This window comes from Drosophila rhopaloa, unplaced genomic scaffold (assembly GCF_018152115.1).
Source record: "Drosophila rhopaloa isolate 14029-0021.01 unplaced genomic scaffold, ASM1815211v1 contig_178, whole genome shotgun sequence".
Taxonomy (NCBI): Eukaryota; Metazoa; Arthropoda; class Insecta; order Diptera; family Drosophilidae; genus Drosophila; species Drosophila rhopaloa.
The window spans coordinates 3321354-3336526 of NW_025335059.1; the positions used below are offsets into that span (position 1 = coordinate 3321354).

The window sequence follows — 15173 nt, forward strand, 5'->3', positions numbered from 1 at the left end:
ATATTTACTAAGGACAGAAACTTTTATACACAAGGTAATTTTTATTTAAAATTTCTTGTCTAATCTTAAAATTAACCACTTAAAATTTAAAATAATTCGAAATAATCATATTGGTTTTCAACAAGGAAACACGATCAAAAGTCCTAATATAATCAGAGCTTCCACTAATTTTCTTGTCATATCAACGGTACACATGGGACTAAATCCACAATGCTGGCCCATCAAAGAGAAGATATTTGTATTCTTCTGTCGGGGCGTTTACGAAAGAAGGCCAACTAAACCGCGAACACCAAGACTACATTACCACAATCAGGACCAAAACCACTCGTACGCCTTCTTTCACACGGAAAATGACCTGCGTTCCTTCTTCATCACAATTGGCAGGAGCCGGCTGCATCATCTGGACTGGTTTCTAGTGGATAGCATGGGGAAATTCGTACGTAACGGAACCCCCATCTACGATTACCACACCAGCTACGATTGTGTCTATAAAGAGAACCACTTTTTACACAAACTGCTTAAAGAATGCGTTGATAAAGCACCCAGGCTCAACACGACCTTAGAGCTATATCCCGATTTGATGGTCTTGCATTTTCCCCAGACAAAAGCTCCAACCTATACGGTATCCGTTGGAGAAAACTTGCTATATTTCAACTGGCTGATCTGTTTTCTTGGCTTATTCCTCCTGTTTTGCTGCCGGTTTATTAAATAGACCCATAAATTCCACACAATTTCTATATTTTGCGTTTTTATTGAGTTTTTATGTATAAAACAATATCTACTCTCCTTTTTATTGCGGTTTTCGTATTCCTTTCTCTTGGCTTTTTTTTTTTTAATTTTGTATAGCAATAATTTTAAAACAAATTGTTTTCATACAAATTTTAATTGATGTAATCGGTCAGCTTATTATTTGCAATATTTTCTCGTTGGTGTTCACTTCTCGAAAGCAGCGCTGACCAGTGTTAACGACTTAAGTTTACCCATTGGTTTAACGGACATTTTCTAAACCAAGGTGGTGTTTGTTTGAGAGTAGTTTTATCATATTTTCAGCAGCGCTGCTTGTCAAATTAACTCATAGTTATTTTTTTTTGTTTCGTTGCGAAACATTCCTCACAGTTTTACAAACAAAACGAAAGCGATCGTTTCCACTTCAATATTTCAGTTTCAATGCAACTTTGATTGCTTCTGTAGGAATCGATTGCATGAATAGTTTAAAATTATTTGGACGCTGTCGTTATTATTATTAAATGTTCAAAACTTTAACCGAACTCAAAACGAAGCTGTTGGCAACATTTTCTTAGCCGCATCTCGAGATAAAATTATGAACAATGCTATTATGTTTTTGCATTTCATCATTTTATATTGATTTTTTGTTTCGTTTTCTCTTTATTTTGTTTTTATTTTTTTTGGAAGTTTGTAGTATAAGTTGCTGTTGATTGGAAAAATAGAAGTATTGGTGTGTATGCACTTGACATTGGTTTCGTGGGACGTAAACAAACAAAGACTGTGGAAAATGTTCCTTCTCTGGCGGCCTTAACAGTGGCCAGAAGGATTGTTGATGGCACAGCGTCATTTGATAGATAGATTTCTTCAGGTGCATTTACATTTACATTTTATATCACAATTTTTTAAATATTATAGGTGTATGTATTTAACAAAATTGGTTTGCATGTTTTCCTTTCATTTACGCCCAGCAAAAATGTTGAGCAACTTGCAATGTCAAGAGTTTGTTAGATTTTCCCAATGTATTTGGCGATAGTGTAAGTGCGTGTTAGTGTTTAGGAGTTGTCGGGGCCTTAAAAAAATATATTTTTTCAACAGTTTTAGAAAGAAATAACTATCCATGAGCAAGCCATCTATCTAAGGAGTTGGCATGTACACGCAAATAAACTATAAATGAAATCAAATTTTGAGGATTTCAAATACAGTTTATTTTGTGTACACCCCAATTCCTTCGAAATAACTTTACCAACGTTAGTTGTGTATAAGTGTAAATTTGGGGTCAAACTTATTTGCGAGTCACTCGAAATTTGGACATTTAAATTTAATTGATTTTATAAACTCAACGTATTTTTGCTGCCCGCTCTTTCTTCCTTTCTTATAACAATTTTTGTCATGAGAAATAAAAACATACTAGGTATACAAATTTTAACAATTTTCATTTGTTGTACATTTTGGTATTTGGATCGGGGTATTTAAAAATGGTCATTATTTCGACTCAAGAGACATGCAATAATTTATAAGAGTACTTAGGATTTCATCAATTTCACCAAAACAGAAAAGTCTAAAGGGTTTTATGCATCTCTTGATCAAACACTTTTCGTATTCGTTTTTATTTTTCACAATAAAAAATTATACTGCAATATAAATTACAATTTTTCGAATCTTTTTTATAAAAAAAGGTATTTGTTTTCTGTTCTTTCATCTCGAACGACTGTTTGGCTTGCTTCAAAACAGCGTAGACATTTGCCACTCTCACTTTCCTTTTATTTCTGTTTTTTCCTCTCTGCGGTCCCTTCCTCCTACCACAATATAATCCTTTTTTTTTTTTTTGTGTTTTTTGTTAACTCTGTTTGCAATGGCGGAATTAATTGAATTTAAATAGTCTTCGATTTCTTTTGCTTGAAATAAAGGTGGTTGAAATGTTGCACCAAAAATAATTGTACAACTGGAAAGTTGGTTTCTAGAGAATGTGCGTGAAAAACAGAGTTATTTGTCCAAAGTGGACCCACCTAACCACTGGCGGTGGCCGGCTCACAGTACTCGGACAGGTCGTTGGCCCGCTTCTGTTGGCGCAGGCGCCGTTGGAGCAGAATACTATCGCTGGGCGGCGAAAGGCCGATCCTCATGTCCTGCTGCTCCTCCATCAGCTGGGTCGCCTGCAAGTGTGCGAAGCGACCGCTTCCAATCCGTGGCTGCTGCTGGGCTCTCTGGGCCGTTGCACGGAGGTGCCGCTGTTGTTCCAACGGCTGGTTTACTCCATAGCTGCGAGCGTAGACACAATCCTGGCGCCAGTTCCGGATCGTCGACTGTTCGTCGGATGGCGGGGATCCGCCACTGCCACTTCCACTGCTTCCGGCGCTGTTGTGCCGCGGCAGGGTTTGCTGTGGCGGCTGCATCGGCGGCTGCATCGGAGCTATCTTGTAACCAGCGGCACCGCCGCTGTGTGAAAAGCTGCCCAAATAGTTGCGCTGCTGATTGCCATGGTGGCCACCTCCGCCTCCAGTGCTGAAGGGCGGACGGTACTTGCGAAAGCCAGCTGTCGGCTGCTGCTCCTGCGAGTGATGGGTGCGGTAACGCCAGTTCTCGGCCTGCTGCCTCGAAGGAACGGGATCGGCCGACTGATAGCGCGGTACAATGTACCGCTGGTGCTGCTGTCGCTGCTTTCGGGTGTAGGCATTGGCAATCGCAGGCACCGTCTGTTTGCGTTGCTCGTGCAGATCCTCATCCTCCTCCTCGTCGTAGTCATCATCCTCGTCGATATCGGCATCCTCGTCGTTTTGATATGCATCGAGGGCAAAGTAAACATTGCGGCCGGCCTTGCCGTGGTGGCCCGTGTTCTGGGATTGGTTCGGAGGCTTGTCCTCCTCCTCCGCCTTGCCAAAAGTCGTTCGCATTGTTGTCCCCTCAACCGCAGTCGTTGGTTTGATCACGTTCGAATGATCTTCTTCTGGGTTATCGGTTGGTGGGCGTGTTGCTGATGCTGCTGCTGGTGTCGATGCTGCTGGCACTGCCGCTGAGTTGACAACAATATTTGCAGTCTCATAAATTTCAGGTAGCTTTTCATTTAAATCACTAATACTATCCAATAGTTTAACATCATCATCTTCAATTGCATCGCCAGTTTGCCAGTTGTTAATGTGTGTTGTAGTTATAACTGGTGTTTGCTGCTTGTTATTATCGGTGATGGTAGTAGCACTAATATCACTTGATGGTCCTTGCCTCTTAGCCCCATCAACATCATCCTGCTGCTTCTCTTCCTTCGTATCCTTGTCCTTCTCCTGCTGCTTAATCTCCTTCTCCTCCTCCTGCGCATCTTTGCGCATTGTGGTGAGTTTAGCAAATTCGCTTTGCTTGGTTGATTCTTCCATATTATCCATAATATATTCCTTCTTCTCATACCCACCATTATCCTGCTGTGGCTTCGAGCTCTCTACATTGGCATCGCCAACTTGATTCACATTAGCTTTCGATAGCTTTAGATTGTCAGCTGGTTTTGTTTCCTCCTTCTGCTCCTCCTCGAACTCCTCCTCTTCCTCGGCTATAATATCTCGTTGCTGCTGCTGTTCGTACAAATAGTCATCGCCCTCGTCCTCGTCCAATTCGCGCCAATAATGCTTATAGTGCTGATAGTCCTCGCTCTCTCCATCCTCCTCTTCCAGGTCATCACCCTCGCTTCCGCTCTCTCGCCTGTAGTGATCCTCGACCAGCGCCTCCTGCTGCTGCTGTAGCTCACGCTGCTGCTGATATTGCCTCGTAGACCTGGCCCACTCGTCATCATCGTCATCGATTCGGCCAAAAGCCTCCAGGGCTTCATCGTCGTCATCTTCCTCGTGGACATTAAGAGTCTTGAAGCCTCCGCTGTTTGGGTAAATTGCAGATGCATTGCGAGAGGCATTTCGAGACGACTGACGACTACTGGCCCGCTGGCCGTGCATCGATGACATACGTCCGCCATAGCTAGACAGGGACGCAGCGGGATTGCGTTGCGAGCGATTGCGAGTGTAGTGAGCCGGCGGCTTGGGATTATAGTTCTCATCGCTGTAGGCATCCATGTAGGCCTGTGACGGCTGGTAGATGTTCGGACGCTCCTTCATGTAGTCGTAGCGCATGGAGAAATGCTGTAAGACCACACGCTTTACGGCCATGGCCGATTCCGCAAACTGCGAGATTTCCCTCGCCGAGTGGTGATTACTGAAAATTTAATTCAAAACCTTATTAAGTTGAGAACTATTATGACCATTTCTAAGTTAATTACCGTCGAATATTACTGGGCGTCTGGAGAGCCTTGTGGCGTACTGATTGCTTGCTGGCCGGCGGCTCGTGCTCGCTCATACGAATCCAGGTGTGATTCAATACCGCCTCGGCACTGAGGCGATCTGAAGCCTGCTTAACAAGCAGGTTGGAAATTAGGTCCTTTGCCTCATCGCTCACATCGTGCCACTCGGCCTCCGGAAAGGAAAAGTGTCCTAAAGAAACCAAAAAATAAAATATTAATTTGAATGAGATTATAAGTAAATTCTTAAATAAAAACTATTTCATGAAATATTGAATATAAATATTTTTCAATTCAATATTTAACATCAACCCACCTTCTTGAATAGACTCGAATAGCATTTCCTGGCACGTGCGACAGTTTTCGCCGCGATTCCAACCGCAATCCTCGCCACAGTTGCCCGAAAACGGCGGATATCCGCAGAGCAGGATGTAAGCAATGACTCCTAGAGACCACAGATCGCACCTCTTATCGTAGTAGTGCGCTTCGCCCACAAACAAATCGACCACTTCGGGTGCCATGAATTCGGCGCTGCCAACCTAAACAGGAAATGGTTACAATTATTATAACCGCTTTATAGGACCTTTGCTAATTTGAAACATACTGGTGTCAACAGCTGGGGAGTGGCTGCCGGCGACGAAATGTCCGTAGTAAACTTAATCCCCGAGCCCAGATCAAAGTCGCAAATCTTGATCGGGCACAGCGAGTCTGTCTTGACACACAGAATATTCTCGGGCTTGAGATCACGATGGGCGATTCCCTTCTTGTGCAGAAAATCTAGTCCGGAGGCGATCTCCTTGATTATCTGCGACGCCTCGTGCTCGGAAAAGCAGATATGCTCCTGGATGCGCGTCAGCAATGGACCGCCGTTGATCTTCTCGAATACTAGATAAAACTTCTCGTCATCCTCGAAGAACTCGATCAGTTGCAAGATGCCCAGATGACCCTGGCAGTGATGGAATGTCTCCACTTCACGAAAGACACGCGCACGCGCATGTCCCGGTATCTTATCGATCACTTTCACGGCGTACTCCAGGTCGGTGTAGATATTGACGCAAGTTTGGACCGATGCGTAGGCTCCCTCGCCCAGAATCTCGCCAGTCAGCTTGTACAGCTCTAAAGAATGAATGGTATACCTTAAGCAATGGACATCGGAAGTTGTTTTCTAACCTGTATACTAACCTTGGAACGTTGAGGAATGCAAGGAGGAACTGATACGTTTCTTCCGACGTTTCTTCTGCATCTCCTCCTTATGCCGGTTCAGCTCCGCCTGCCGCTCCATCTCGGTCATGTTGGGCGCCTCACTCGACTCATTGCCCGACACATCCTCGCTGCTGTAGCGCGTCAACTCATTCTGCCCGTCTAAAAAAATTTAAATAATACAAATATCGTTAGATAAACCGTTAAAATGGACGTGAAACTCTCGAACTCAGAAGAGTTATATATATTTAAATGTAACATTCATATTATATAACATTTCAACACGATAGAGAAACAAACAGACCAACGAAAAAATTAAAATCTACAATATTTGTCGACACGTTTTGCTAGCTTATAATTCATGAAAAAGATTTCACCATTTATCTATTTGTGATGAGTAAATAAAAAAATTTTTTAGAAAGTATTTCTTAATTTTTGAAATTTAGATTAGGGTTTGAGTTAGACCTAGTTTGATTTCTCCGCTGAGAACCTTTCTTTCTCTGCATTCCGGGTAGTTTATTCCAGCACAATAAGACCGACCAACAATTGCAGTACACCCTTTTATCGAAATCGTTCGCCATATTTGAATGGCTATTTTTTCTGAGTTTATCAATATATAAAAATTATAATAAGAGAATTAAAAATAAGAAATACTTGTACTTTTGCACTAACTGCGTAGAAAGCAAATCGCGTGTCGTAAACAAGTCGTCGCAAGTGTGCATAAATATGTAAAATTAAATAATGTGTAAACAGCCGCAAAAAGGTCTCTGTATAGAGATCTTATGTGTGGAAACGTACAGAGCTAGGGCTGAAGTGGAAAGATCAGAGGAGTAAGGGGCTGGGGACCGGCGATCAGCTTGATTGGGTGTGTGCCTGTTCTTCAATTGTTGTCAATAGCCGGACGACTATTTATAAAGCCCACAAATGACTGCACCAAGGCGATATCTGTCCTAAGATCTAGTTGGGCGACTAACTAAAGGCCTAATCAGCCTGGAGGCACGTCGCGCTGCGAATAATGACCGCTTCATTGGAGTGCATCGAATGGAGTCAACTACAGTGGATACCGGTGAATTTATTGGGGCATTGAGGAAGCCTAAAACGCTTTTTTTAACAAAAAATATATAGGAAAATTGAATAAAAAAATAATAAAACAAGTCTATAATATTATTATTTTAATTCCAGAGATATATGTGCAGTGATATACAAAAAAAATAAATTATTTAAAATGCAACCCATTTTAAAAAAAATTACCTAATGTGTAAATTTAAACTTAATTTTTTAAACATAATCTTTTTTAATAGTTACATAAGAAAGTCGAAAAATACAGAGATAAACTCAACACAACCCTCTTTCCTTATCAGAATTAGTTGTAGCACTTAACAAAGAAATAAGTCGTTGCATTATAAAATGCAATTTTGGAATTAATGAAAATTTTACCATCCGCCTATCAAATAAGTGTCCAATCAGAATGGCGTCTATGCGACCTCGACACGTCCTCCCCCTTTTATTCACCCACTCTTCTGACTCTTCGCACGCTTTCCGTTCTGATCTAAATATAAAATTTGGCCTATTTGTTGGTCAGCTTTAATTGTTATCAATTGCGTAAATAAAAGCAGAGACAACAAAAAGAGACACGTTCGTCTGGGATCAATCTCTTTTCTTGTTTCTCTTGTTTTATCTGAATGGTCTCTCTCTTTCTCACTGCCGAATTTTGTGCGCATTTAATTATTATTTTTTTTGCCAAATCTTTTCATTTTGATGGACGAGGAACGTGTGTGCTAAAGTATATAATGTAATTTTATTTAAATTGCATAAACAATTTCCTCAGTTCCGGCACACCAAATTCTATTAAGAGTGTCGCCATAACACATCATCCGATCCCTTCAGATGCAAGTTGATAAGGTGATGACGACAATAGGGATTAAATGAAAAATAACCTTATTTCGTCAGCGACTGACTAGACAGACCTTATTAAAAATTACCTGATACAGAGGAAATAAACTGTAAAAACAATTTTTATTGTTTGCCGGCCGGCTTTTTCATTGTTTTGTAGTTTTCTGTTTTTGATGTACATTTTTATTGTGTTTAACAGATTTTTACTCTGGGTGGAGCAAAATATATTTAATTTACAATAAATTAACATAATTTGAATTTCATCAAGACAATTCTTTGGGTTAAAGAACAGTATATCAGTAATTTTTAAGGAAGAACAATAAACTAGCCTGAGAAATTTTGAATAATCCAAACGAATTTTTCTTGCAATAAATTTTAATGTGAAGTTTATTTGTATTTAAAGAACTTATGATTTCGATTTTTATTCAATTAATACAAACAAAAATTTAAAACAAATATATTTCCAAAAGGTGAAATCTACATCCGAGATGAAGGACATTTAAATATCTCCACAGGTGCAAAACCACAAAAAAAAAACAGGCAAGATGATAACGCAAAGTTAAAACAAAACAAGAATCGAAAGCGTCTAGAGAAAACCTTGAGCAATTTCAACGTTTTGGCTTTAGCGCAAACAATCGAAGGCAGTGCCATAATAAGTTATCAAATGTGTAGGTAGGAAACGCAAAATACTGTGGCCACGATTAGCGAATAAACAAAAGGCCGATAAGACGAGCGAACTACGCAAAAAGCGAGCAAAGCAAAAGGTTTGCTTTTGGCACTTAACTTTGCCGATTTCAATTTAAATATTATAATATAAGCGCGCAGAAAAAGGGAAGGAGAAACAACATGCGGTCGCACATGAAGAGCTTTTAGTAAATAGAGAGCGGCGGAGACGAGAGAGTAGGAGAGATTTGATGGGTTCCTCTCTTTTGCGGTATTACTTCATGCAGGGTGAAAGTGCAACAAGGGGCCAAAATAAATTAGTTCCCAATAAGCAGTGCTCAAGATTTAAATTATATAGAAATTCTTTATCAATGGCATGTTTTGTACAAAATCAAATTCTCGTAGATATCTGAAAAATCTATTGTAATTTCATTTGAAAGAAAACTATAGAGAGGATTTAATTGATGTCGATTTAAAAAGTCTGGAACGTGGATGAGTTGGCTTCTCTTTTTAAAGCAACCTTCTACTTTTGCCAGCATGAATTCACGGGCAGAAACACTCACACATATGCACGCGTACGCTATCTGAACGAGAACGCATGTGTTTGTGCTGTAAAGAAGCAGAAAATTATTGCGCAGCAAATGAAATTGTAAAGGCGAAAAATTTATAAAAATGGCGAGTCACAACATTTAAAATGACCATAAAAAATTAAATTTTGTGAATTTAAATTAATTTATTACCGTTGCACATTAATTACAAAGCAGTTTAATAAAGACAATAGATTTAATTCCATGTAAAAGCCACAGACTGTAATACATAGCGGAAAACTTGTTCGAACAAAAACAATAACAATATGCAAAAACCGGCATTTCGAAACGTTTCGCCCCATACAGATGCACATGTGGGAGTGTGTGTGAAAGTTCTCTCATCTCTTTCCTAGACTTTTTTTTATTGCTGCATTTGTTTTTGTATTTACCCAACATGTTTGCTGCCGTTGTTTTTGTTGTTGGCGTTCGCCTTTTAATCGCAACGCAATTTGTCTAAGCAACGCCCGTTCTGCTGCTTGTTCTTCCTCTAGGCGGCACGTTTTTGCAATGCGTAGATAAAACCGCCTGCTTTCAATAATATAATATTGCTTTTCGTCGATATATTGCTTTAGTTCCAGTTTAGTTTTGGGCTAATTTTAACCCTATTCCGATTGTATCATCTTCAAAATAACACACTCCCTTTTCCAGAAACCGCCCGACGAAAACGAAAACAACAATCAGAACGATGAATGATTGGTTGGATTAATAGCACACGGAAAATTTGAAGATTGAATGGTCAGGGATTTCGAATTGGACTGTGTGTGTACCGGCGACTTCGGAAAATTCTGTTGTGCGGCGAAAACCAATTAGCCAAAATAGTGAATTTAAAAGAAATGGAAAAACACGGACAAATCTTTGCGGACCTACGTCGCGCGGCGCCAACGAGGAAAGAAAAAGAATCCAACTCAAACACGCGCCCGCTTTCGGGGGAGCGACCAAACCGACAAACTACCGCCGTGCGAAAGAGAGTGCGAAGAGAGTTGTGGGCGAACGGTGAAGAGCGCAAAGAAGAGAGCGGGCGAAACGAGAGCGAGAGTTGTAACGAATAGACATGTACTCACAGTGGATGGCAAAATAATAGTGTTATACTAGGTGGTTTTTACATTTAAGTTTTGTATTATTTCACATTTAGATGGACCAAATAATGGGACGAGACAAAACGGTGCCTATAACTAATTCTCATTTATTTGGTTGCATTTTAAATTTGTCCAGGACACTTAAATTGAATTTACAATTTAAGGATAGCATTTAGGGATTCTATTTTATTTCTTGAAATAAAAGTATAACCGTCGTTTGTATTATTATGACCCCACCTGTATGTAAATTAATGCTGCACCCTTTCCATGTGCCAGATTATTGGAAGTGGTGAACAACCAGAAATATTATTTGCCATAGGACAAACCAAAATAATAACTCGATATTTTGATTACAAACAAATTAAAAGCAGCCCGGAAGAGAAACGCCTCGGGTTGCAAAAATCAGGTTTTCAAATTAATGCACGCCAATTACCGGCCATGTTTATTCATCGAGTGGGTATAAATTCATACATATTTGCTGAGAACTTGATCGCAAAAAGAAAACAGATCGGCATTAGATTTAGCGTTTGCCGATCGAATTCTTGGCTTTTGAGTAGAGTAAATACACTAGTTTACGCCGGATCAACAAATGGAGGACGAAACCGATACCGATACCTGTGTGATAACAAGGTGGCCAATAAGCCCACGCACACTGATACGGCAAAGGCGAGAAGAGAGCGGACATAAAGCCACATCATTGATTGGACACAGAACCAGTTTTGACAAGAAGTCGCTTTGTGGTTGTGTTGTGGCCGCAAGCAAAACAAAAACAGCAACAGGAAAAACAATAACAAAGCGACAGGCCGAGAAGCAAAAGATGGCCAAAAGAGAGCCAGTGAGAGAGGGCGACTTAAGAGTGCGGTCCTGGAAAAGACCGGTGCGAGAGAGAGCCTTACATTTACATAATGCAATGCCGCAGGCAGCGTTCTATGTAACAACTTGAATCCATTTTATTGCTCTTGCGGAAAAAATGTTTACAGAAAGAAAAATAGTTAGACATCAAATTTCAATTTGATATTTGTTACTTGAGGCCAATAAGCCAGATTTAATATCTATTTCAATTCGTCGTTACTAATCAAATAGAAAATTATCTGAAAACTAATAATATTCATGGCCAATAATAATAAATATTTAACCATTTCTTTTATTATTTATTTTACATATCAATCAATTTTTTGTTTTGTGTAGAAAGAGACCGCTTACCCACCTTATTGTTTTGTATGTTTATAAGTGCGAGAGCGTAATGCCGAATAGCACGTAGGCCGAAAATATGGGGGAAGGGGACAGCGAGGGCGAGACTCCAACTCCAGCACCAATACCAGTGCAGCATGAAAGGTGGTGTGATGTGCGAGTTCTGTTAAAAAAGCAAACAAGTGGAAAGGGCAAACAGCAAAACAAAAACTACATTTAACACGCTTTGTTTTCGTTTTTGCACAAGTAAACAACAACATATGCCTTTGGGGTTTCAGCTGACGTTTTTTTGCTGCGGCATTGCCAAACCTAAAAAAAATTTTTCTCGCAGGGCTTTTGCGAAAGAGAGAGAGAGTGAAGATGGGCTGCTTTTATGAATCGGAGGCTGCACGTAGGCACTACTGGCTGTCCTCCAAAAAGTCTAGATAGAAGGAAACTTCTTGATAATAGTGGCGAAAAACAAGCCCAGATATCACAGACTCTAATTGACAGCCTTTTCCACTCAGTTGATTGCTGTAATGGGCACACATTGGCTTGCTTTTCCTTCCAGTCCCCTGCATTTGCAACTGTAATCCTCTCCAGAAAACTCTTAATGGGAGCATGTGTGTGGGAGGCCTCGCTCTCATCGCTGCCTCCGTTTTGGCCAGCTCGTTCATTCGTCCGATTGCTTTGGCTCGTCGTTCTATTTTGGGCTGTATCAAACGTCACCAAGTGCAATAAACGTCATGAAGGTTATAAATGTGGCTGCAGCTTTTGGAAGTTTGTTCACATTTCGCCGTTCGATGCATTTTAAGCACGACGAATACCAGTGCACTGCGCTCAATCGATCAGCTTATGACTCATTTTCCATTTCCATTAATTGCCTGCACACGCTCAATTTCTCGGCTAGCTGGCACAGATACTCGTGCCATCTCCCTCTCTCTGTTTCACCGCTGGCAGCTGCTGCTCTCTGCTAGTGTTTGTACAAAAAAATAAAACAAAAACAGGGCACCGAAGCTTGGTATACCCTTGTAGACTAATCTATTCTAACGAAATATATGAAAGCCATTGTCCCAACAATTGCCATCCCAGTAAAGGCCTATTTTCAATGTTAGAACTTTTAATAACAGAGTCGTTCTTATTCCACAACAATCTGACAAATTTCTCTATCTTCCAAAACAGCACAATTATGCCCATTTAGAGCAGTTATAGTGGATCAACTAAATCGTATGAATATCTGTAAACACACAAAGTAAAGACTATTCAGAACGATTTAGAACTTCTAGTTTCAATGGCAGTATTTTTTCTTTTAATATTTTATGTTTTTACACATCAAAAGTGTATGAATACCAAATGTACAAGATACACATTTCGGGCAACACTAAAATGCCATTTTGCTTTGCTTAAATTAGACAACTTAGCAATTGAGGTAGGACTATTTTAACTAGTGCACATATAGAACCTAACGTAAGTAGTTTTTCCGTTTACTCTAATAACACTCAGTAATGGTAATAAAATCCAGATGCTGAAATACCCTTTAAATTAGGGCACATACATTACGCTTAATAGTCCCAGTCGCATGATGCAATGTGGTTCTCTTGGCGAAACAAAACAACTGTAAACACCCCACAAACGGGTGAAGTGGGGTGGTGTGGGGAAGGAGGTGGTGGGTTAGCCGCCGGCAGGCAGACAACATGCATGTTCTCGAACTTTTTCTGACGTCAAGGAAATACACTGGCACTAGGTGCTCAGTTTGCCCCAGTCAATGCTCCCTAGTTCGCTCGATTGATTAGCGAGGGTAAATGAAAGTTCTGTCTATCCCAGCTATACCGATAGCGAAAATAGAGGAACTGCGAGGGATAGTATTGGTCCGGTTTAACCATTTGATTACAGACATTTGACAGTTGGGCAGAGCGAGAAAGTAAAATATTGTATGCACGTCTAATGCAAAGTTTTTAATTATTTTTACAAGCTTTTTTAACCATTTAACCATATCTTTTTTTGGTTTTTTTTTTCAATTGTATGCATTTAATTCAAAGTGCAAAATATTGATAGAGTTTTGGAAAAGAAACAATTGATTGATTCGTTGTGTTTGAAAAGTACAAGATTGCAGTAGTCTAAGAGGAAAAAATAGGTGAATATTGTTCGCTGCACCCAATTGTCAAACAATTTTTTACGACTTAGCGAAGGTTTCACTTGAGGAAATTCGACTTCAAATAAATTTCTGTAGAATTTTAATAACTAGAACTACAAATAAATATGGTTCGACCTATAAACTTCGAAACAGGTAAGTTCGATATTCTATCCATTCAGTGGGTTCTCTTTCGACCAGTTTCCCTTAATGGGTTAAGTGCTCACCTGACTGACTCTGGCTGCAGCTGTTGTCCGTATTGCTGCAGGAAATACCGCTGCCGCTCCGGATGCCGCTATCCCCAGATCCACGGGGGTGGTTGTTGTTGGCTGCGACGCGGACAGAGGCAGCTGTTCCCGACTTTTGCTCCTCCAGCTCCACCATGTTGCTGTTGTAGCTGCTGCACGGTTTTTCTGGACGCGATTAGACGGAGACAGGGATAGAGTGAGTTCCAAAGCTGGAAAGGGTTTACGGTTACGACGCGGCCAGCTGCAATGCGTAGTGCAACAAATGAGCAGCAGTTTCTCGCTCTCTTTCTCGCGCTCTCTTCTTTCAGCTCATTCAAAATGGTGGTCGCCTATATGGGATGTTTTTTGTTTTCCTCTACTTTTTAATCCAATTGCCAAGAAATGCGGCAAACTGATTCGATTCTGGTGCTGTTGAGTCGTCGTTGGTGTTGCTGTTGTTGTAATTGCTGGTTGCTGCTGATTTCTCTCATCACAGGCAAACAGGCGAAAAAAAGCGCAAGCAAAAATGGGGTTTATCTATTCGCACCGCTTTTCGGTTATCTGACTTGGTTTTATTTTCAGCGCTTTTTTTCGGTTTTTTTTGCGTTTCACCTTTTCTTTGTGGGCTTGGCTGTGCAGTGGTGTTGTTGTTGCTGTAGTTGTGGTGGTGGTAGTAGTGGTAGTTGTGGTGCAGGGGTATTGGTATTCTATTTTATGTGGCTGCTGGAAGAGGCTGGTGGTGGTGGAGTTGGTCGTTAAAATTTCCTCTGCTGATTACAACACAAAAAAAATCGCTGAATAGCGGACAAAAGCCGTTTTCTTTGCGTATTTCGCTTTAAGTTTCCTTCCCAGCTACCGATCCATTTTCAAAGTTCGAATTGATTCCGACGAATGACGACCATTTTTCGGTGTTACCGGAGGTGCTCGTTTAGGAGGGCTGTTTTTCAGTCATTCGAAAATACCATGCGAATGCGTTAAAAGTGGTGGATTTTTCACCATCTGTCCGATGGTTCACTTAAGTTACTGGTTAGGATGGTGTATTCGCTAAGTAAAATCCCTTCTCTACATTCGGATGTAATTTACATGACTGTGAAAGTAAGGCATTGTTGATTATGACTTGGCGGTTCTTTTGAATCACTTTTATTTTTGGTTGTCCCTTCACAAACCTTATAATTTGTTTAATTTCTAGTTGCTTTCTTAAAATTTGAATTTAAAGTTTTGCTAAACATA

At 40.4% G+C, this 15173-nt stretch overlaps 2 protein-coding genes across 3 annotated transcripts; one reads left to right on the forward strand and one right to left on the reverse strand.

Annotated features, from left to right (window-relative positions):
- Positions 1-104: 104 nt before the first annotated feature.
- On the forward strand, positions 105-731 carry LOC108045489. Its single transcript, XM_017124836.2, has one exon. It carries the CDS (start codon positions 194-196, stop codon positions 710-712), a length of 519 nt encoding a protein of 172 aa, XP_016980325.1. The 5' UTR covers positions 105-193; the 3' UTR covers positions 713-731.
- Positions 732-2292: 1561 nt separating this feature from the next.
- LOC108045488 (serine/threonine-protein kinase hippo) lies at positions 2293-14851 on the reverse strand. Of its 2 annotated transcripts, none has more exons than XM_017124834.2 (6): positions 13944-14851; positions 6179-6358; positions 5601-6112; positions 5313-5535; positions 4979-5189; positions 2293-4914 (listed from the first exon to the last, which is right to left on the reverse strand). In XM_017124834.2, the coding sequence occupies exons 1-6, from the start codon at positions 14098-14100 to the stop codon at positions 2733-2735; spliced, it is 3465 nt and encodes a 1154-aa protein (XP_016980323.2). In that variant the 5' UTR covers positions 14101-14851; the 3' UTR covers positions 2293-2732. The 2 variants fall into 2 exon arrangements, with proteins under 2 accessions (XP_016980323.2, XP_016980324.2); XM_017124835.2 differs by lacking the exon at positions 13944-14851 and adding an exon at positions 9729-10214.
- Positions 14852-15173: the final 322 nt, after the last annotated feature.

Coding starts and splice junctions, on each gene's coding strand:
- LOC108045489 (XM_017124836.2), top strand. CDS start 194: ATGGGACTAAATCCACAATGCTGGCCCATCAAAGAGAAGATATTTGTA.
- LOC108045488 (XM_017124834.2), bottom strand. CDS start 14,100: ATGGTGGAGCTGGAGGAGCAAAAGTCGGGAACAGCTGCCTCTGTCCGC. Junction 5,536..5,600: donor CTCCCCAGCTGTTGACACCA/GTATGTTTCAAA, acceptor TTTCCTGTTTAG/GTTGGCAGCGCCGAATTCAT. Junction 5,190..5,312: donor ATTCGAGTCTATTCAAGAAG/GTGGGTTGATGT, acceptor TGGTTTCTTTAG/GACACTTTTCCTTTCCGGAG.